The 21,747-nt window shown below is 28.2% G+C and overlaps 2 protein-coding genes across 2 annotated transcripts in view; one reads left to right on the top strand and one right to left on the bottom strand.

Annotated features, from left to right (window-relative positions):
* Nucleotides 1-207: 207 nt before the first annotated feature.
* Nucleotides 208-3,951, bottom strand: LOC147801002 (uncharacterized). Its single transcript, XM_087155944.1, has 2 exons — nucleotides 3,493-3,951; nucleotides 208-968 (listed from the first exon to the last, which is right to left on the bottom strand). The coding sequence occupies exons 1-2, from the start codon at nucleotides 3,529-3,531 to the stop codon at nucleotides 477-479; spliced, it is 531 nt and encodes a 176-aa protein (XP_087012070.1). The 5' UTR covers nucleotides 3,532-3,951; the 3' UTR covers nucleotides 208-476.
* Nucleotides 3,952-6,916: 2,965 nt separating this feature from the next.
* Nucleotides 6,917-21,747, top strand: part of RhoGEF3 (Rho guanine nucleotide exchange factor 3) — a 134,201-nt gene continuing 119,370 nt past the window's right edge. The window contains exon 1 of the mRNA XM_087155808.1: nucleotides 6,917-11,828. Coding sequence (XP_087011934.1) covers nucleotides 8,250-11,828 — 3,579 coding nt within the window. The 5' untranslated portion in view covers nucleotides 6,917-8,249. The remainder of the gene's footprint in view (nucleotides 11,829-21,747) is intronic.

Raw genomic sequence — 21,747 nt, forward strand, 5'->3', positions numbered from 1 at the left:
GCTAGTTTTATAAAAATATTTCAAACTTTTTAACAAAATTTTTCTATCTTTTAAGAAAATATTTATGTTTTTGTAATAATTTCCTAGTTTTTCAAAAAGTTCTAGATATTTTTTTGAAACTTTTTGTATTATTTATTAATGGGTGACATTTTTCTTGATAATATAAACTTTTTCACCTGTGAAAATGCTCAATAAAGACAAAATATATTTCAATAAAATAAATAACATTTTTATTCAAAGTTTCACCTCGCCACTTCTGCGAGCATACATCACGGCTTTCTTAAAAATTTTATTTTTACTATACAATTTTTCTATTTACATATAAATTTGCTGGTAATTGAACATCGTCTAATGTTTTTAAAAATACATTTCCCCCCACTGGAGCTGATTTTCTATTTCGCAAAAAAGTCATTTATAAGATTTACTATATTACTTCCAGGAACAACTTTATGCTGAATTCCGAGTGCTTGTCCTATTTATAGGTCTTGTAGAAATCGTCCAAATGCTTTCGCTTTAGCGAGAGCACAATGCTTAAAATCTAGTGAATGTATAGTGCACGATGAAAAAGTTGGTATCAGTTCATCTACTTTAGGACAGCCAAAATCTTCCAAACTGTAAAACACTCTGCCGGTTAGAATTTCTAAAAATTTCCGTTTTCCGAGTCCTTTCACATAGATATGTGAATACATATCACACAAAAAAGTCAACATAGTATGAAATTTAACGTAGGGTAATTCTCCTTGGTTCCAATCTATTTGATGAATATTTCGGACTGTCCAAGAATATTGCATTTTCTGTTGTGTTGGAAGTTCTTCAAACGGAAACGGTGGTTGGAATGTACACACTCCGGTAATGGAATTACCTTTTACAGCATGAAAAGCAAGTTCTTTGACAATGTATGCCCCTGATGAAAGTTGAAAACCTTCAAAATCAATGACTAAAGCTGAGAATCTTTTTCTGTTTCCTTCCTACAATAAAAAAAAGAAAATTTTGAGACACCAAGAAAAATAATTAACAACACACAGTTAAAATGTTTATGATAATGTTCATAACTCCTTTCGATTACTACGATTAAGAATTTATTTGCAAAGTAAAAGTCTTTACCTCCTGAGTTCTGTCTAAAATAAATCGTTTTACAAAAACAAATATGAAACGTTCACCTTTAAGAAAATATTTCAACTTTTTGCAAAAAAAAAAATTTACTTGTTTTATAAAAATATTTCAAACTTTGTAACAGAATTTTCTATCGTTTGAGAAAATATTTATGTTTTTACAAAAAATCTTCTATCTTTTAAACATTTTGTTAAAAATTTCCTAATTTTATAAAAATACTTCAAACTTTTTCACAAAATTTTCTATCTTTTTAGAAAATATTTACGTTTTTGCAAAAAATTTTGTCTTTTAATAAAATATTTTAACTTTTTGTTAAAAATTTTCTATCTTTTAGGAAAATATTTATGTTCTTAGAAAAATTTTCGATCTTTTAAGAAAAAATTTTAACTTTTTGTTAAAAATTTTAACTTTTTGTTAAAAATTTTCTATCTTTTAAGAAAATATTTATGCTTTTACAAAAAAAAAATTCTCTTTCAAGAAAATATTTTTACTTTTTTGTTAAAAATTTGTTAGTTTTATAAAAATATTTAAGTTTTTGCTAAAATCTCCTAGTTTTTCAGAAAATTCTATATATTTTTCTGAAACTTTTTCTATTAATTATTAAAGAGTGTAATTTTTTCTTGATAATATAAACTTTTTCACATGTGAAAATGATCAATAAAGACAAAATATATTTTAATAAAATAAATAACATTATATTCAAAGTTTCACCCAATCACTTCTGCGAGCATACATCATATGTTTCTTAACAATTTTCTAAGAAATAATTTTATTCCCACGTTCTATAACAAGTATGAAGCACTATGCTATTATGACTAATTGATAAAACGTGGATAAGCCCCAAACGTCCCGGACAGACATTATCTTTGTAAAATTTTGTGAGAAATAGATAACATGTTCAAGTTCTGTAATCAGTATCATTTAAATATATACTTTCAAATAGAAAGGCTATAGTTAGTTTAACATTACCTCCTAATTTGAAAATAAAGTAAGTTATTTGCATTATTATAATATTAAATTGTAATAAAACGAATAAAACGATGAAGTAAATGAATAAAACGACGTAATTGTAATAATATTGTAATAAATGAATCGTATATTGTAATAACTGAATAAAACGACGTAATAAAACGATAAATTCCCATTACATGTTTTTAATATAATTGAATTTAAAGCGGCAAAAATTCCCATTACATGTTTCTTAGATTTAAAATAATTCATTTGAAATTTTAAGGAAATTTAATATATAATTGATAATATAAATATGTCGTTATTTATTCTTTTTAACAAAATGCTCTAGTTTTTAGAAAATATTTTTATTTCTGAGGGAGATTTTCTAATATTTCAGAAAAAAATTTTGTTTTTGTGAAAAATTTCTAGTTTTTCAAAAATAATTTTTATATTTTTGTAATAAGTTTCTAGTTTTTATGAAACTTTTTGGTATTAATTATTAAAGGGTATATTTTTTTATTGAATAGGTTAATAATAGGTAATATTAAATAGGTAAATAATAATTATAGTCGTTTATATCAACTGTATTTATGTTAAAAAATAACTAAAATTAAGAGTTATTAATATAGTCTCTTTCTAACATTTTAAGTATAGATGACACCATTAGAATTCATATAGTATTTCTTAAATTATTCAAATTTATTTTATTAAAACCTTAAGTTTTCCTCTGATCTCTGTACATTCACAGGATACTGGTTAACGAAACCAATCCCACTATTTGTCGTCGGACTAAGGGTAGGAGGTTTTCGTAGTCTTCCTCCTCATATAACATGGGTACTCACAAAGTCCTCTTCGAAGACATGTATTGTCTTAAGATCTAGGAGTTCCATTGTCTTCTGGGTTCAAAAATGACAACATTGATAGCCGTAAATCCAAACGATAGGGATAAAAGTATCTAATCGTATAAACTAATATTTATTAATTTAAAATTAATATACATTTAATTCTAATACTTTTAATATTCTCAGTAGTCATACTTAATAAATATTAACTTCATTTAGATTACGTAATGAAAAAAAAAATTAAAACTATTCCTAATTTGTAACTAAGAAGATGAGTAATTTTTATTATTAACAAAATAAAAATAATTAATTAAAATGTACATAACAATTTACTTTCTCTTGGTTAATTAAAGATACAGATTAACGCATCTCAGTAGTTTTATAAATAATACTATTTAACATTATCAATATACTATTTATCATCAATATAATAAAAATAACGTAGTTATAAAATTTTTAAAGTTAACTAAGTTTTGTCACATGCTCTGCCTAAAAAACGAATTAGTGCTAGAAGTTAAAATAAAACAATTCTATTAACAATAAATTTAAAAGCATAGTAAATTACTAAGAAATCAATAGTACTTACTTCAGTTTCAGCATGTTTTCTCTTTAAATAACCGTCCATAACGAAATGGTGAATTGAAAAACTTTTCGAAAACTTAATCGAGACACAACAGAAGAACAAGTGAAATACTAATATAAGAGGGGGGTAGGGGAAATTAAGTCACTCTATCCTTCTAGTTGCCAAATCATGAAAGTATAACTCTAACAACCAATCAGAAAAATGTTAAACTGTCACATGCTTAACTATTTACCAGCGCAAGTGAAAGGAACTGAATTCAACACATGCGTCATAGCCCCAAGATCTAGCTTGTTATATGTTATCAGTTAACATGTGTATGATCAGTGCCGTTGCCACCCAGAGAAAGTTATAATAACATTAAGAGGGGCAGAAATAATTATTTAATAACTGTCAAAGGTTAAGTGAAAAATATATCGATGAAACTGTAGGATGATATCGATATCAAATCCTTTTTATTTATACACGTGTTCAGAATACAAAAGTTAAACTTATTAACACATATCTAACTAAGCATTCGTGGGTCAGTGGTTATGATATCCAACTACTGACCCACGAAGGCTTTTTTGATGGCGTGAGTTCGATCCTCAGCCTTAATTATATTTAATAAATAATATTAAAACAGATTTAAATATTAAAATAGATTTAAAGTTATTTTATTTCTTAAATTCTCACATAGATGGCGCCACTAGATCAAACGCATTTATGTGTTATGTAATAAAAGATGACGTCATAACATCATAATATACAATTTCTCCCCCAAATAACAAAGTTTCTAAATGTTGCCACCCTCAAAAAGTAATAAATAAAAATATTATTTAAGAAACGAAACTATATTAAAAACAGAAACCGAAACTAAAAATATATTAGGCTTAAGAAAAAAAAGAAATAAGCTCCCCATGACGCTGCAGACGAAGTTTCGATTTTCAGGCGGGCAGAAATAAGCATGCGGGCAGAAATAAGCAACTTCCGGTTCATAGGAGGGCAGAAATAAGCAACTTCCGGTTGTAGGCGAGGCAGAAATAAGTAACTTCCGGTTGGGGCAGAAATAAGCACCCCTTGACTGCCCATCACTTCCGCCGCATATATGCCTGCTATTACTACTGACAAATCTCTTAATTTTCGAAAATATTAAATATATGATCTGCAGTTTGAACAGAAAAAATGGTTTTTTAGGTACTTGTTTATTTTTGCTATATTAATTTTTATTATTTAGTTGTAAAACATATACCAACTTCTCAACTAACACTAAATTGTTCTAAAAAACTAAATGAAATTTTGCATTATACTATATAATTATGACGTAGAATTATCAATATTGTTATATCTCATTTATTTTCTTATAATTTTTAAATTTTTTTTTTTTAAATTTTGAACAAAATAAGTTTAGCTTTATTAAAGTAATTTTGGAACTTTAGTAGATGTAAGTTTTTAACAATGAATAATATTGAAGTTAAACTTTGAATTTATCTAGACTTCATACTTATTTTTGGAAAAAGTTTTGCTTTTTGTTTTTTTTTAAAAGTAAATTATTTTAAATATTTATGCTGATATTTTGTAAGAAAATGTTGAGATGAATTTATTCATTATAATTCCTTTAAATTGAAAATTAATAAATGAAACAAATTTCTCTCAGTCTTTTACAATCGATATAATTTAAATTAATATTGATCTGTCATACTTATTTACAGAAAGAGCATTTGCTTCATTATGTTAAGATAAATTCCCTTTCAAATAGAGTGAAAGTGAGTTTTAATTTGAAAGTGAGTCATAAATTGTTTATTTTTATTAAAATAAATTTTGTATTTTATTGGAGTTTTACATTTATTTTTATATAAGACCTTGTCTAAATTTAGAATTGAATTTAAATTTATATAAACTTATCGATAATTATTTTAGGATAAAGTTCTTGTTTTATTGTATTCTTTAAGCTAACTAATTTCGGCTATTTTTGCTGATATTTTGTAAGAAAATGTTTAAAGGAATTTAATCATCATTGTTTAACTCAATAATATACATTTAGCGCATTTCATAAAATCTATTTATTCTAAATTTATACTAACCTTTTATGCTCATTTACCTGAAAAAAAAATCTGTAAAGAATTTTACTAGCAGATAAATACTTTTAAAGAAAATGTTTAGATGATTTTATTCATCATTATTCTTTTAAACTCATTAATAATAATAATAAAAAGACATTTTGCACTGTATCTAAAATCTATTTATTTTAAATGTATACCAACCTTTTATGCTTACTTATAGAAAGAGATTCTATAAATAATTTTAATAGCAAATAAATACTTAGAACGAAAATAAGTTTAATTTATTCATCATTTTTCTTTTAAACTCAATTATAAAAATAAAAATATCTTTTGCACTGTATCTAAAATCTATTTATTTTTAAATACTTAGAACGAAAATGAGTTTAATTTGTTCATCATTATTCTTTAAAGCTCAATAATAATAATAATAAAAAGACATTTTGCTCTGTATCTAAAATCTATTTATTTTAAATGCTAACCTTTTATGCTTACTTACAGAAAGAGAATCTACAAATAATTTTAATAGCAAATGAATACTTAGAACGAAAATAAGTTTAATTTATTCATCATTATTCTTTTAAACTCAATAATAATAATAAAAAGACATTTTGCACTGTATCTAAAATCTATTTATTTTAAAATTTAAATGCATACTTACCTTTTATGCTTACTTACAGAAAGAGAATCTACAAATAATTTTAATAGCAAATAAATACTTAGAACGAAAAGGAGTTTAATTTATTCATCATTTTTCTTTTAAACACAATAATAATAAAAAAGACATTTTGCACTGTATCTAAAATCTATTTATTTTAAATGTATACTAACCTTTGAAAGAGAATCTACAAATAATTTTAATAGCAAATAAATACTTAGAACGAAAATGAATTTAATTTATTCATCATTTTTCTTTTAAACTCAATAATAAAAATAAAAATATATTTTGCACTGTATCTAAAATCTATTTATTTTTAATGTATACTAACCTTTTACGCTTACTTACAGAAAGAGAATCTACAAATAATTTTAATAGCAAATAAATACTTAGAACGAAAATGAATTTAATTTATTCATCATTTTTCTTTTAAACACAATAATAATAATACAATAAGTGAAATCTAAATTCAATTTAAATTAAATTTTTCATTATCCTTTCATACCTTAGCTTGAGCATCCGTTTTATTGTGTTCTATAATTTCACTTGCAAATAAATAAACGAAAGTGTAAAGTTGTTTTGGCGCTATTATGTAACCAATTCTGCACTGTATCTTTTTTCATTTGCTGTAATGTATACCTTCAATGAAAGGAAATTCCATTTTGAAAAAAACATCTCACCCATTGTATAAATTTGTTTACGACATATCTACCTGATTCTATCTCCCCTACACACCCACATGCTTTTTCTTACCGGCCTTGACCTGGCTTAGGCCCTCTGCGATGCCACAAACACTAGTTTCTTCCCCTATTCATACAGCAAAGACCATGGACCTCGTTTTTTTTATTCGACGAGCTCAGTTCCATACCGAAAAGCTCGTTGGATAGTCACTATCACGCAAACGATCGCGATGCTGCTCACTTTTTAATTTATTCTGATGTCCTGCTGTTGCCCATCATGAACATGAACTTCTATGGACTTTCGCCAAAATCGACTCGCTACTGACACGGTTGTTGAACTGGTCTGTGTATGGTGATTATATGATTAAAAAACAAACAACAAAAAAATAAATTTAAAGGAAGAGAGAAGAAAAAAAAAAACATTTAGTGCCTCGCGGTAAAGCCGGCTAGAGACTAAAGTGCGGAGGTGAAATCGACCTGATATGAATGTTTCGAACAGAATGTTCGGAACTCGTGTCAGACCCGTGCGTGCGTAAATGTGTGTATGTGTGCAGGTGCAGTCTGATGGTTTCGGACTTGTAAGGCTTCAGAACTCGATAGTTCTTTCATTTGGAACGGTAGAGTTTTTTTTTACATCATCGCCCACTGTCAATTATTATCTACTTGGAATTGTATCATTTGGATTACTTGTGTGCTTGTGCAGTGCTTTCGTACTAATTGAGGATTTATCATTGAATGATGTGTTTTGTGCCTTGTATACGTCTTAGCGGCAGCAGTGTGTAAACAAACACACATTTAGTGTGTAAACAAACACACATTTCATTTTGGATTGTAGAAATTTGTTTACAGTAACTGTAAGTTAGTTTTTAATTTGAATTTTATAACTCTTTGGTAGATTTTGTTGAGAGTTTAAAAAATTTATTTTAGCAAATGCATTTTTACTGTTTTAATTATTTTAGCTAGTTTTTTTAAAATTTTTTTATGGTTTAGCTTAAGTTTGTTGTAGTTAAATGTTTAGAGTTTATTTTCGGCATTAATATTATTTAGTTTTTTTTTTCTTTAAAAATTTTATACGAATGAAAAATTTATAGTATCTGTAAAAGTTTATAGTAAATGTTTTTTTTATAAAATTGTAAAAATTTATAGTAATGTTTAGAGTTTATTTTCGACATTAATAATATTTAGTTTTTTTTTTCCTATAAAAATTTTATACGAATGAAAAATTTATAGTAACTGTTAAAGGTATGGATTAAAAAAAAAATTCTAATGAATTACAATGAAAAAATTAGGAATTCGCTGAAAAGTTTACTTTCTTTCGTTAACATGAATACAAATTTTAATTAATTTTTCACTTTTTTTAAGAATTTAATTTATGATTTTACCAGAATGTTACTATGTGTATCGGGCAGTGGCAGTGAATTTTCAAGAGATAATCCTGGATCGCGTTGCAGCTTTCAAAGTCTGCTTATTAAAAATAATGCAAACTTGCAGGTGATGGTTGAAGAACGATGCTCTATGTCGAACTCAGCTGTCGACGCCACTGAGCATGTCCCATCACATGCCACTTTATCATTTCATCTCAAAACAAATCATAAAACGCGTGATAGCCCCCCTTCTTTAAAAGAATATAAAAATAGAGTGATTGTTGTTAGTGGCGAAGGTTCAGGGTTCGCTGCTGCCGCTGAGACTGGGGGGACCTGTACTACAACGACAACCTTTAAATCTAATGTTATAAACGGCAAGCGAAGTACTAACACAATTCTAGTACGCTATAAACCAGGCAAAGCTATATCTCCTAGTTCTGAAGATGAATTGGAGATTGAATTTAATAATTCAAGAAATGATGGTGCATCAGAGGTTAACTCATCACCACCATCTAGTTTGTCGGGTGATAGTGCACCAAACAAACTTGAAAAAACTTCAACTAGTGCTTGGGCTCAAATTATGGAACTGGAAGGATATAGGAGTCCAGCAATCGGGCTTGATAATGTAGGAATGAAACAAGATGATAAAAACAGAACATCATCTGGTGATGATAGTAATTTTTCATCTTTGTCATGTGAGGCGTATAATAATGATTTGTCTTTTGATAAGTATGCAGGAAATTCTACAAGCGAGGTTGTCTCTGTTGATGGTTATTCCTCCATTCCTTTTCAAGAATTGTCCTCAAAAAATATTAAAACTGAAACTACCGGTGTTTATTTTAAGAAATACGATTGTGAAAATGACAGTTTAGATTCAGATAGTTTGTCAGTAATTTCCGATTCAACTCGCTCTTCAACTGTCGAGTCTAGTGTAAGCTATCATCCCAACGCCCATTTAAATAATAATTTTAATGTAAAGCATGAATTTCCGCTGTCTGGAAGGTCTGCTCTTGGCAGACCAAAGAGTTCTCTTCAATATCATTTTGGTGAGAGTGCTATGAACGAAATGCAGTCTTGCAGTTTTAGTTCTGACCAAACAAAAATTATTCCAAAACCTAAATCTGCTATGCTTAGATCTGAATCATCCCGTGTATCGAAAAGCCACATACAAGAAAGGAACAAAAGCAGACGCAAAACATTACCTGATGGAAATTTATATCTTAACTCTTGTTCTAGCAAAGGTTCAGATGTTGTAGCTCAGAAAAGTCCAGAGCATGATCCTAATGCATCATGGGGTAGATACAATTCACGAGCAATGCGAGACTCGGTACGAAAGTACGCAGAGACTCTGTATCTTCGGCGACAGACCAGGGTTAAGCTTGATTCCCTTCCAGAAGCTAAAGGAGTGAAACTTACTCGGTATGTTTCAGCTAGTGGTAACCAGGATCATGTTCATTCATTAAAAGGACTTTATTTACGAAACAACTTATATTCGTCAAAAGCACGAGCAATCAGCACTTCTCATTTGCACGAATGCCCACCAGAATCTGTTTCTTCCTTTCCAATCCATAGCAAATTTAATCTGCCATCTGATTCCTCAATGAATCCAAAGCGTCGCGAGTATAGGTCAACATTACATTTAGATCAACATTTTGAAGAAAATGTGCGCAAGTGTCCAAATAGTCTATCTCAAGCGTTCAAAAAAGTTTCAAATGTTAACTTGCCTGATAAGGTGAATAAATATATTGATGAGGTTAATTGCAACGACTCTCCTGCAGTAAGTGATGTTAGTGACAAAAATTCTGATGATATTCTTTCAAATCATATTTATCAAAACCGTATTTCTGATCATTTAAAGTCTGCTAAAATTACTTTGTCTGTTGAGTCGGATGTTTTAATTAATGACAAGCTCTCAATGAATATGAAAGAAATAAAATCAAAATTATGTACTGATTGCGCTCAGTCTACTGAGTTAGGACCACCGCATAAACAACCTGCCAACCGCAGCAGACATCAACATTTTAAATCATCGCAACATATACATTATACTGATGTTAATTCTTTGAAAAACGCTCCTCTTTCTGCTTGCGATGGGGATAAAAGTCTATGTTTATTTCATCGCTCATATACCGAACAGGAAAGTAAAACACAGACGGAATCAAATGTTAACTTGGATAATACCGAAAAGTGTACAAAGTTAACGGCAAGAGAAATGGCTGAATTAGTTAACGGAAAAATTTCCGGAAATTTGACTGATTCAAAAATTCAAACTGGAGTGACGAGTAAAGTTTCGAATTGGATTCAAAAGCAAAAAGACAAACGGAAACCCGTATTTTTCATTGGAGATGGTCCTGTCTTCGAGGCTGAAAATGTTCCAAAATCAAAAAATCGTAAATCAAGGCGTTCGTTGTCTCTTTCTAGTGTCAGGGAAAGTGAAATATCTACTAATTGTAATGGAAGGACTGATAGTCCGGTAAAATTCTTACACATAAATTCTTCTGAAATTAGTGAGGATCCGTCTTCAAAACACAATGAACAAAAAGGCTTGTTCATTAAAAGAACTTCCAGTTGTTGCAGTAATAAAGAATCAACTGGCAGGAAAAATCGTCAAGGCTCGTTGGTCAGACAGGAGAAGGAAGATACTATATATCCGGACCGTGGTCGAATTCAGGTCGATGAAAATGCAGGGTCATTCTTTCATGAAGGCTGTGACAAATTTTCCAATGACTGTCGCAAACCTAAAACGGCGTTAGAAATTCAATCAAATTTCGAAAACTGTAAAACAAGGAAGACTGTTCCAGAATTTAAAACCTCAACCTTTTTAAAAAACATATCCACTGATAAGCGTTCCAAGTACCCCTCCGAATATAATTTTTCGCAAAAATCTTATTCTAACGATTACATAACTGAGGAATGCATTAAAAAATCTTACGGTCTTGATACCTCTCTGACTGATAACCAAAATCAATTTCAAAATTCTAATCAGGCTGCTTCCCGAAATGAGCGCTTAGCACTAACCAGGAAAATTTTGAGCATCAAACAGTTAACTAGAGCCTTATCGTTACATTCATTAAAGAAAAAGGCCAAAGATGAATCTTCTGAGGTTCAAATGGCTGTAAAGCCGACTACTAATTTAGTTAAATGGTCCCGCGGAAGCAAGCGTAAAATTGAAAACATGAAGTTCGGCTCATTGCGCAAAAGCTTGTCCTATTGTGAATTAACAGCAAGAGAGACTAAGCTGCCTGATAAAACACCATTACAGGAAAAATTGGAATTGGATTCTAAAAATTTTGTAAGAACGACTCCTGTTCGAGTTGTTTCTCGCAAAGTTAGTTGTTCTTGCGCAACTTCCCTCCGAAGAACAGTTTCACTTTCTTGGCAGTTTCCTATGAGTCGAAAAACTGACTCTTGTTTAGAGTCTGTTCACGATAATGCTTTAGCGAAATTATGCTTTTTGCGATTGCATTGCAAGAATTCTTCATTACCCTTTGTTAGAAATTTGAGGAAAAAAGACAACGAAACAGTCAATGCAACTGAAAAGCCGAGGATTTGCCCTGATGCTTTGTTGAAAGTTGGTTGCGAACTGGCTGCTACTTCAGTGGTGAGTTTTTGTATTTTAATATTTATTTGTCTAATTTAAAACTTTTTAAATTTAAAGAGTGTTTAAACAAATGTTTTCATTTGGCTATTCCAATATTCAATTATTCAAATTAATATCTCAATTTTCAAAAGTGATGTCGCAAATGTTGCTTCTTTCTCTTCATAATTAAGCATGATTGGTAAAAAAAGGAAATAAAAGCATATATTTATTTGTAGGACGTGATATTCAATATTCAGTTATTCAAATTAATATCTCAATTTTCAAAAGTGATGTAAATGTTGCTTCTTTCATCATAATTAAGCATAATTGGTAAAAAAAAGAAAGAAAAGCATATATTTATTTGTAGGACGTGATAAATTAGTAAAGTTAGTTGATTTAAATCAAGATTTAAAAAAAAGATTAAAATAATCTGGTTTAAAAAAAACATTGACTTAAATCAATTAGGAAAAATGATTTAAAAATATACATAGCGTTTTTATTTTGAATTTTTTTTTTTCAAAATGTGTTGCTGTACTTAATTTGTTGCTGTATTATGAATTTGAATTAATGTCGTTATATTAGTACTTGGTGCTTAATGAATATCAGCACTTTGGAATTATCGCTTGAAAAACCTTACAATGCTTTAAAATTTTTCGGAACACAAATAAAGAACAAAGTAAAAAGTTGCAGTTTTTCTATTTATTGTAAAAACCTTAAATTAAAATATTTTCCTCTCAATTTAATTAATATATTATGATTAAAAATTTAATTTAACAATAGCAAAGATATAAAAAAATAATTTGTTGCATCATGCAGCATAAATTTTATATAATAAATTTTACTTTAATTTATGTGATTAAAAGTAATTAAGAAAAGCAAAGACATTAAAAAATAGTTTGTGACATCCTGCAGCATAAATTTTATTTTAAACATAATTTATGTGATTAAAACTGACTTCGCAATAATGAAGTCATAAAAAAATAGTTTGTTACATCCTGCATCATAAATTTTATTTTAAACATAATTTATGTGATTAAAACTGACTTCGCAATAATGAAGTCATAAAAAAATAGTTTGTTACATCATTCAGCATAAATTTTATTTTAAGCATAATTTATGTGATTAAAACTAACTTAACAATAGCGAAGATATTGAAAAATAGTTTGTTACATCATTCAGCATAAACTTTATTTTAAGCATAATTTATGTGATTAAAAGCGTTTTTAACTGTAATTTTTAGGTGATTAAAACTGTAATTTAGCAATAGCGGAAACCTTAAAAAATAGTATGTTATATCATGTATCATAAAATTTATTTTAAGCATAATTTATGTGATTAAAACTGTAATTTAACAACAGCGAAGACATTAAAAAGAGTTTGTTACATCACGCAGCATATTTTTTTTTAATAATCTAGTTACGCATGCTAATTATTTTCAATCGTATCCAAGCAAGCGGAAGTCACAGAATGCTTTATTTGACATGTTTGATTTTATCAAGTTTTATTTCTTGTTTTAATAAGTATTTTTACTTATGATTTCCTGTTTAGTTAAGGAAAATATTTTACTCGGACTATCCAAATTTGGTATCGAAACCAATGTTGTCAAGTTGATTATTTCACTAATAGAGTTTTTTTGTGTCCTCTCTTGAAAAAACCACATTGATAGATTATTAAATTGATCTATTAAGTCCTTTTTTAGTTTGCTCAGAAACTCAAAGGTATTACAAAAAATTAATTATATAGGGTATTTCTTAATTACCGTCCATAATATTTATTTTTATAACCTTTATCAGAAATGTATGAAAAGAAAACAACACATTCAAGGTTTGAAATTCCACATATTTCATTAGTTTTTGTGATCTTCCTCACTTAAATATTGATTAATTTGCGTACTTTCTTCAGTTTATTTTAGCAAGGATTGTGAAAATATACATTAAGGGTGGTAGTCACGTAACACCCTATATAAATTTATTAGCCTTTGACCTAAAACTTCTGCAAAACGTTGATTCTAGAAAAAGAATAGGTGATGCTTCTTATACTATTCAAAGCATTTCCCCAGTTTTTTTAATTGAACATTTCAAAAAGCTTCCAGATTTTGAAGCTTTTCATCATGCTTGACAAAAAGGAACTACTTACAACGATTTTTTTATTGATACTGATTTAAATTATTTAAATTATAACAACCTGGTTTATATGGTTCTTCTAAAAATGACGTAAAAAGACGTAAGAAATCGATTTCTTGGAATGTCTGATGAAGCAAGAATGAATGATATAGGTTTTCTGTCTGCAATAGATGAATTTTCAGTAGGTAAGTTTCTTTTTATTGTATTTTAATTATTTTTAATTTTCTGAATTGTCAGTGTGCAATTAACCCTTTCGTAACGGCATTTCAGTGTTCGCACATTTCAGTGGCGTTACGCCACTGAAATGTGCATGTCGCATGTCGGTTATACTTATTTCCGTGTTACATTACAATTGATAAATAAATATGCAATTTGGGATAATTAAAAAAATTCTTAGTAATTTTATTCATAATAAATTTTAAAAAAAGGCAGATAAACTTCTGAGTATGTGTACGAGCGCCCATTAAATAGGCGCTCCTACGCGCGGGACATCGCGCAGAATGCCGGCTGAATTCCGCGTTCGTAACGAAAGGGTTAACCTTTTATTATATGTTGATTTAGTTGTTTATAATTATGAGTGTTATAGTTTGCTTTTGTATTTATCAAAACATATTTTTTGTTGTAACATCATTAATTTTTCTGTGGTAGTTTATAACCAACAAAAATAATTTTGTCGTAATAAGAACTGAGGTGAATCGGGAAAAAAAATCCGATAAATCCATACCGGATACCGATCCAAAACAATTAAAATTGAAAAAAGTTCAAATAAAATCCGATGAATTTTAATTTGTTACTGAACCAAACTGATTTAATAAGAATTTCGAACTTAGTTTTTGTTGAATTATTTTTTTTTTGTGGTAGTCTAAAACAAACTCCGATAATTTCGACGTAATAAAAACTGTGTGAAGTCGAAGAAGAGTTCGATAAATCCATATCAGATACCGATCAAAACAATTAAAATTGTTAAAACTGGAATAAAATCCAATAAATCTTAATCTGTTACTAAAACAAACTGTCTATTTCTCAACTTTATTTGCGTTAATCAGAATTTTTTTGTTCAAAATATATGATTTGTTACTTTTATAAGCTTTGTTTTTGTAAAATATTTATTTGTAGTAGCTTAAAACAAACCCCGATAATTTCGACGCAATAAAAACTGTGTGAAGTCGAAGAAAAGTTCGATAAATCCATATCGGATACCGATCAAAACAATTAAAATTGTTAAAACTGGAATAAAATCCAATGAATCTTAATCTGTTACTGACACAAACTGATTTAGTAAGTACTATCTTAATAGTACTTACTAAATCAGTACTAAAGTACTATCTTTCTATTAAAGTACTATCTTAAAAACCTTTTGGAAAAGTTCACACGTAGTGTTTTTCTTATTTTTTGTCAAAATGTAGTTTAAAAAAAACTTAAATGATTGATTTTTCCCACTGTTTTCGATTTGACCTATCCTATGAATCGACATTGCTTTCCATAGTTTAAATAGGCCACTTTTAGAAGAACAAAAGAATTTTATTTTGTTCAAACTAGAAAGAATGAAGAAAAAAAAATTGTGCGATTTCCAACTACTGTAGTTGTGAAAATTCATTGAATACGGGTACAATTGTTCCTATAAACGTTGCAGCTTTTTATGTAGAAATTTAGTTCTAGTTGATCTAATTTCACTTATAGCCTTTGTTTGTTAATTGAATGCCATCTCAAAGCATTTCCTTTAGATTTCGAATAATACTTTCATTTAAATTAATCTTTATTATGATGGACTTATTTTGCACCAGGTTTTGAAAAAATGATTTCAATGAATAATTGATTGAACAATTTTGGCTTTTGTTTCATGTTCATATAAGTTTCTCACGCTCTGTTTAGAAAAATTAAAGCGTCAAGGTTTTTTTTTTAAAATTATTATATTTTATTCTGTTTTGTTGCATTTTTCAAAGTTTTTTTTAAAATAAAAAAAGTTTTTAGGCTTGTTTGCTCCTTTGTCATCTTTGATTTTAAAATTACCGCGTCTTTTTGTTTTCAACTAACTTTTAAAGATGTAATAGCTTTCTACAACAAAATATCTTTTTGCGCTTTTTAAAAAATTCAACTTAAGTTAACTACTTCAAATTTTGCATCTTACTGATATCTATTTTATGTACACTACATATTTACTAAATTTTATGTATACTAAATATTTACAAAATTTTATATACACTAAATATTTACTCAATTTTGCATCTTACAGATATTTATTTTATATACACTAAATATTTACTAAATTTTGCATCTTACTGATATCTATTTTATATACACTAAATATTTACTAAATTTTGCATCTTACTGATATCTATTTTATATGCACTAAATCTTTATTATTTATTCAGAAAGGTTTTCTATTCAAAAAAATTAATACTATAATATCTTTTTTATTGAATATAGTAACATGAATTTAACTAAAACTATAAAATCACTACGGTTATTTAACAATTCGTTTTATGGCTCGAAAAATATCACTTAGTAAAAATATTTCATAAAAATCTAAGAAAATTCTTTCAAATTCTTTAAAAATTGTTCAACTGCTTAATTTTCTTTCTATTCAAATAGCGTTGTATTCATGTATTTTGACTTGCAGGACAACGATAAATTACTTTTCCAAAAAAATCAGAAACAGTAAAACCTAATTGATCTAAAGTTGCCATTTTCATGGTTAGATTTTAACTGAAACACGATTCAATTTCACACTTTAAAGTTGTAGCGATGTTGCACGATATCATGGTTCGAAGCAGCGATACTCAACGTTAGACTGACCTTTCTATTAGTGTAAATATTAAGCGATTAATAGTAGTATTAATTTAGACACTGTTAATTAAAAAAAAGTATGTAACTTAATAATGCGAATGTAATTTTAATATGGCACTAATTTGAGCCACATTATCATAATTTTTTTAATTTGATTACATTATACTATGGTTAGATTTGAACTGAAACACGATTTAATTTTACACCTTGAAGTTGTAGCGATGTAAAAAAATTATTTTAAATGTAACTTTTAAATTTTTATTTCAGAAATATATATAGGAATTTCACCTTACTGTTACATTTTTATCAGAGTAATTAGTCTGAAATTATAGTAAAATTTTTCAATTTGTTGGATTAGTTAATACTCTAACAAACTTATAGTTTATATCTTATCATTTGACATTTTACAATGTTACAATGACTTTCGAAACTTAGTTCCAATAAGTTCCACGAGGTAATTAGCTAAACTTCTTTTTCTTGTCTTTTTTGATGTTTCTTCTTTCGAAAAAACCTACCCCATTTTGCTCGTATTGCAAAGGTGGACTAAATATACCGAAAAACAAAAATTATGTTTTTTTTTTCATGCTTTCGCGTTATTTTGTAATTAATTCGCGTTATTTTGTAATATTACTTCGGAAATATAATTTGCTTTTCGATCATTTTTAATATAAAATTACGAAAGTTATATTTTCATTGCTATATTTAATTATTTAAACGCACTATATATATATATATATATATATATATATATATATATATTTTTTTTTTGCTCGCCATATTTCAGCAGCCATTTTGTTTTGTTTTTGGGTATTTTTAGTGTATTTCAAAATTTTAACTATGAATTTAATTTACCTGCACATAAAAAAACCCTAAATAAAAAACCCCAAATTTTGAAGCAAATTTTATCGAAAGACTAACTTTGGCCACGAAACCTTGGATGCTGGCCCACTGTGCAAAGCGATGGAATAGTAGTATTATGTTAAACGCAGTTATTAATAATAAAAAAAAAAAACTAATCCTGTCTTGTTACAGTTTTAATTACTGTTTTTAGTAAGTGATTTGAATACATAATTATTTGTCAAAAGCTTTTTTTATATATATACAGTTGGGACGGGAAGAAAAACTGTCAAGGTGTTAATAATGAGTCAGCATTTTTGTTTTTATATGTTATCAACCTATTTATGATGTTAGCGACAAATAAATAATGGCAATCGAGACTCTGAGGCAGGGTTTAAGCTGAGTCTAAAAATTCATTAGCAAAAAAGCTAAAATCTGAAAAAAAGTTTTAGCAAAATGCTAAAATGCCATTAGGCTTATAAAATTACTTTATATCAAACAAGTACTGTAAGTTATCTGACAAAGAATAGCTTAATGTACAAGAATATCAAAAAGAATACCTATAACAAAAAAAAAAAACACATTTATTATTTATCAAAACATTTTGGTTTATAATTAACAATCTTCCTTTCTTTCATGTTTGCCCATTTTACAAATGCTTCTTGAAAGTTAAATGCACTTTCAGGGCCCTCAATATTAATCATTAACAAATTGTTTACATGGTTGATTAACAACCTGTTTCGAATATTAGTTTTAATCAAATTAAGGCAGCTAAACACAGTCAACAGTGTGCATTGGCATTGTTGCACAATACTCTATAACAGAAGTTATTAATGGGTACTGTTCAGACACATCATTGGTATATAAAAATAAAAGTAATTCATTAAATGACATGTTTTTACATCGTTGCATTAAGATGTGTTTAAATAATCCCCATTCACAAAGTAATTCAGTTTCTGTAAACTGAAAATCTTTTCTGGGAGATTCCGAAAACAAATTGAAAATGCAACGGATTTCCTTTACACCATAATGCTGTAATTCTTCCGAACTATGGGGCATCCTGCTAGGTATAAATATATTGAACATTTCGATTTTATCCAAATCTCCCAATCTATCAGTAATATTTTCAATGAAACAGTTTAAAAAATTGTGCATCAAATTACGGAATATTTCCCTCTGTTTCAGTCCATCTAAAATTATATGGCCCTGAAACTCAAGTTTTTCACTTTCCTTCTTAGGCACATCATCTAAAAAACTCATATAAAGAGTGCCGGTGCCATTTTTGATTTCTTCTAAACTTGAAATACAAGCCTTCACACTTGATTGAACATATTCAAAATTTAAATTAGATTTTTGAAATATGAGGCTTAATTTATTAATGTTGAACATGATATCATTCATGATGGCAGTGGTTGCTAAAAACAAAAAAGTAGTTATATTTTTTAACAACCCTTGAGCAACAGGACGTTTGTCTTCCATTAAAACACTAACAAGAGCTTGCCAGTTGCAATCCAGAGCTGTAACTGAATTCCCCAAAGACAACCACCGAGTTGTTAATAACTTTATAAATTTCCTTGATTTTTGTTCAAGGATATCTTGAACATTCTTCAATCGCCTGGTATTTGCAGGGGAGCATTCAAAATAAGAGTGAATTCTATTTATTATGTCCTGAAACTTTACCAGGTAAGCATTCTCAGACGCTGCTTGGCTCACGGCTAATGCTAGCCACACAATGTACTGAAATTAAATGCGGATTTTGGTTTTTGAACAGAGCAGCAACCCCCGCTCTAACACCAGTCATAACTGAAGGTCCATCTGTACCTAAGGATGAGCATTTTGTAACATCTATTTTCAAAGAAGAATAAATAAATTCAAAGAAGAATAAATTAAATTAGCACTTGCCATTTTTGTTGATCGCTATGCTTCATCTCGTTTGATCACGTTTTTTTCGTGAACGCTAGCGTCATGGTTCTTCTTGCGAAAGATATTTAGATTTTTTCTCCTTCTTGCTTGATCAAGTTTTTTTCATGGATGTTAGCGTCATGGTTTTTCGCAGAAGCTTTTTTTTAATGGAATTTAGTAAAATCCTTTAGCAAAAATGCGAAAATGCTTTGTTGAATTTTAGCATTTTTGAGGGGTCTTTTCGCATTTTGCGAAAAAAGCTACCGTAGCGGAAACCCTGCTCTGAGGGCAGATCTGGACAATCCACGCTCATTTTCAATGTCATGGACCTCTCATATTATAAACTAGCCAGTTTCTTGTTAGATGTTAATCACAACGCGGAAGAAAAAAAGGGGTTTGGCTGCAAAGAGTTTGTTCTAATGAGGCAACAAGCTGTTGTTCTTCCCTGTAATTCGATGAAGATTTCCTTCTAAATCATACGTATTTTGTCCCTTCTACTATTTGTCATTTATGACATTCGAAATTGTTAGGTATTGTTGAAGTTCATGGAACTTATTAATGTTTTATTGAAATTTGTTTTGACCGTTATAAAATTTAATTTATAACATTCTGAAAATACAAAACATTTTTATAGAGTTTGGCGATTTATTGTTTTTTTTCTTCTTTTAACATCGCTGTGATGCTATTTTAAAAAGCTTGATATATTCTCACATATTATTGTAAATATGGCATCTTCGATTAATATTATATGCATAACGCAATAAAGAATTATAGAAAGGAGAAATTTACAAAGAAAAATTAAAAATTTAAGGTTTATTAAGTTTTATTTACTAAGCATAAGCTGCAAGCATATAACCCATATCGTAAGGAAAAAAATTGCAAAGAAAACAAGAAAAGAAATTTTAAAAAATGGAGAAAAAAATTAGAATTACGGTGAAGAAATAATTATAATATTTAAAATTTAAAAAAAGTATTCCAAATTTTTAAAATTAAAAAAATATTTATATTTTGTAATCTGGCAACTTAGTTACGAAATTATTTTTAAATTATTTTTGCAACAAGTCCGTAAGTACATGGACTTCTGTTCTTGCTCTTAGCTTTAAATATTCTCATTTGTGTTTTAGGTTGAATTTTTCTTAATTTTTTTGTTATTTGCTTAATATGCTTTATTTTCAAATGGGTTTCTTTCTTTTCTTTTTTTTTTTTTTTTTTGGTGCTCGTCAAACTATTGTATTAATATATTTGGCTATATTAACACAATATTAGAAAGCACAGTTTTATGGATATAATCGTGTGAGCTGACGACAAGATAATCGTTCTTTTGTTTTCTTGTTTTTTATAAGTTTTAAAAATTTATATTTTTTTAAATTTAAATTAATTTTTCATTATAATTTTTCTTTTATTTAAAAAAATGTTTTTCCTTTTTTTTAAATTTCTTTCCTTGTTTTCTTTGTATTTTTATCTTATAAATCATATATATGCATATTTAAATATTTATAAGCGTTGGTTGCATATATTTACAACTTTATTTTAAAAAGAACGTCGACATACATGCGATGCTAGACTAATATACACAAATATTTAATGAGCGAGCAAATCTATTCGAAAAAAAACTGAGAAAGTAGCGAGCAGGGGGTGGCACCCTAGTAGAGTATAAGATAATTTGCACCAATGATGATATCGCGATGATTATTGATTACGCAATTATCGATAACGGTTAAATCATGATCCTAATCATCAGCTATATTTATCGATTTAGGCTATATCACGATCGCTTTTACTAATATCGTAAAATGATTTTAAACCATCGGATAGGATAACTACACTTTCTAACTGTAATTTTAGATGGATTTTTAACAAGTCATTCGATGTTGTTTTATTTATTATTCAACCTTCACTGTTAACAATTTACTTTTAACAGAATTATTTTACTTTTTTAAACATTTGAAAATGTCTTTTTATGAGAAAAACATAAAGATTCAAGACACTTTGAAAAAAAATGTTTCCACTTATTTTTTTTCCCGTAGCACACGTGACCAGACGTTTTCGAAACTATTTTGATCAAAATATTCTAAGAGATTTGGAAAGATCTACATAATTTTTAAATTGCTAAAAATAAATATAATTGCGTATAAGTGTTCAATATTAAGTCATGTCTGTATGTGATATACACGGTATATGATCTAAAATCCCAGTTTTTTTTTTTTTTTTTTTTTGCTATGGAACCCTAAATGATCAACATTCTTTCAACGAAATCCCAACTTCATAGCTAAAGTATATAAAGACAATTG

The sequence above is a fragment of the Parasteatoda tepidariorum genome, chromosome 12, assembly GCF_982258835.1.
Source record: "Parasteatoda tepidariorum strain Cologne lab strain chromosome 12, Ptep-v5.0, whole genome shotgun sequence".
In the NCBI taxonomy this organism is placed as follows: Eukaryota; Metazoa; Arthropoda; class Arachnida; order Araneae; family Theridiidae; genus Parasteatoda; species Parasteatoda tepidariorum.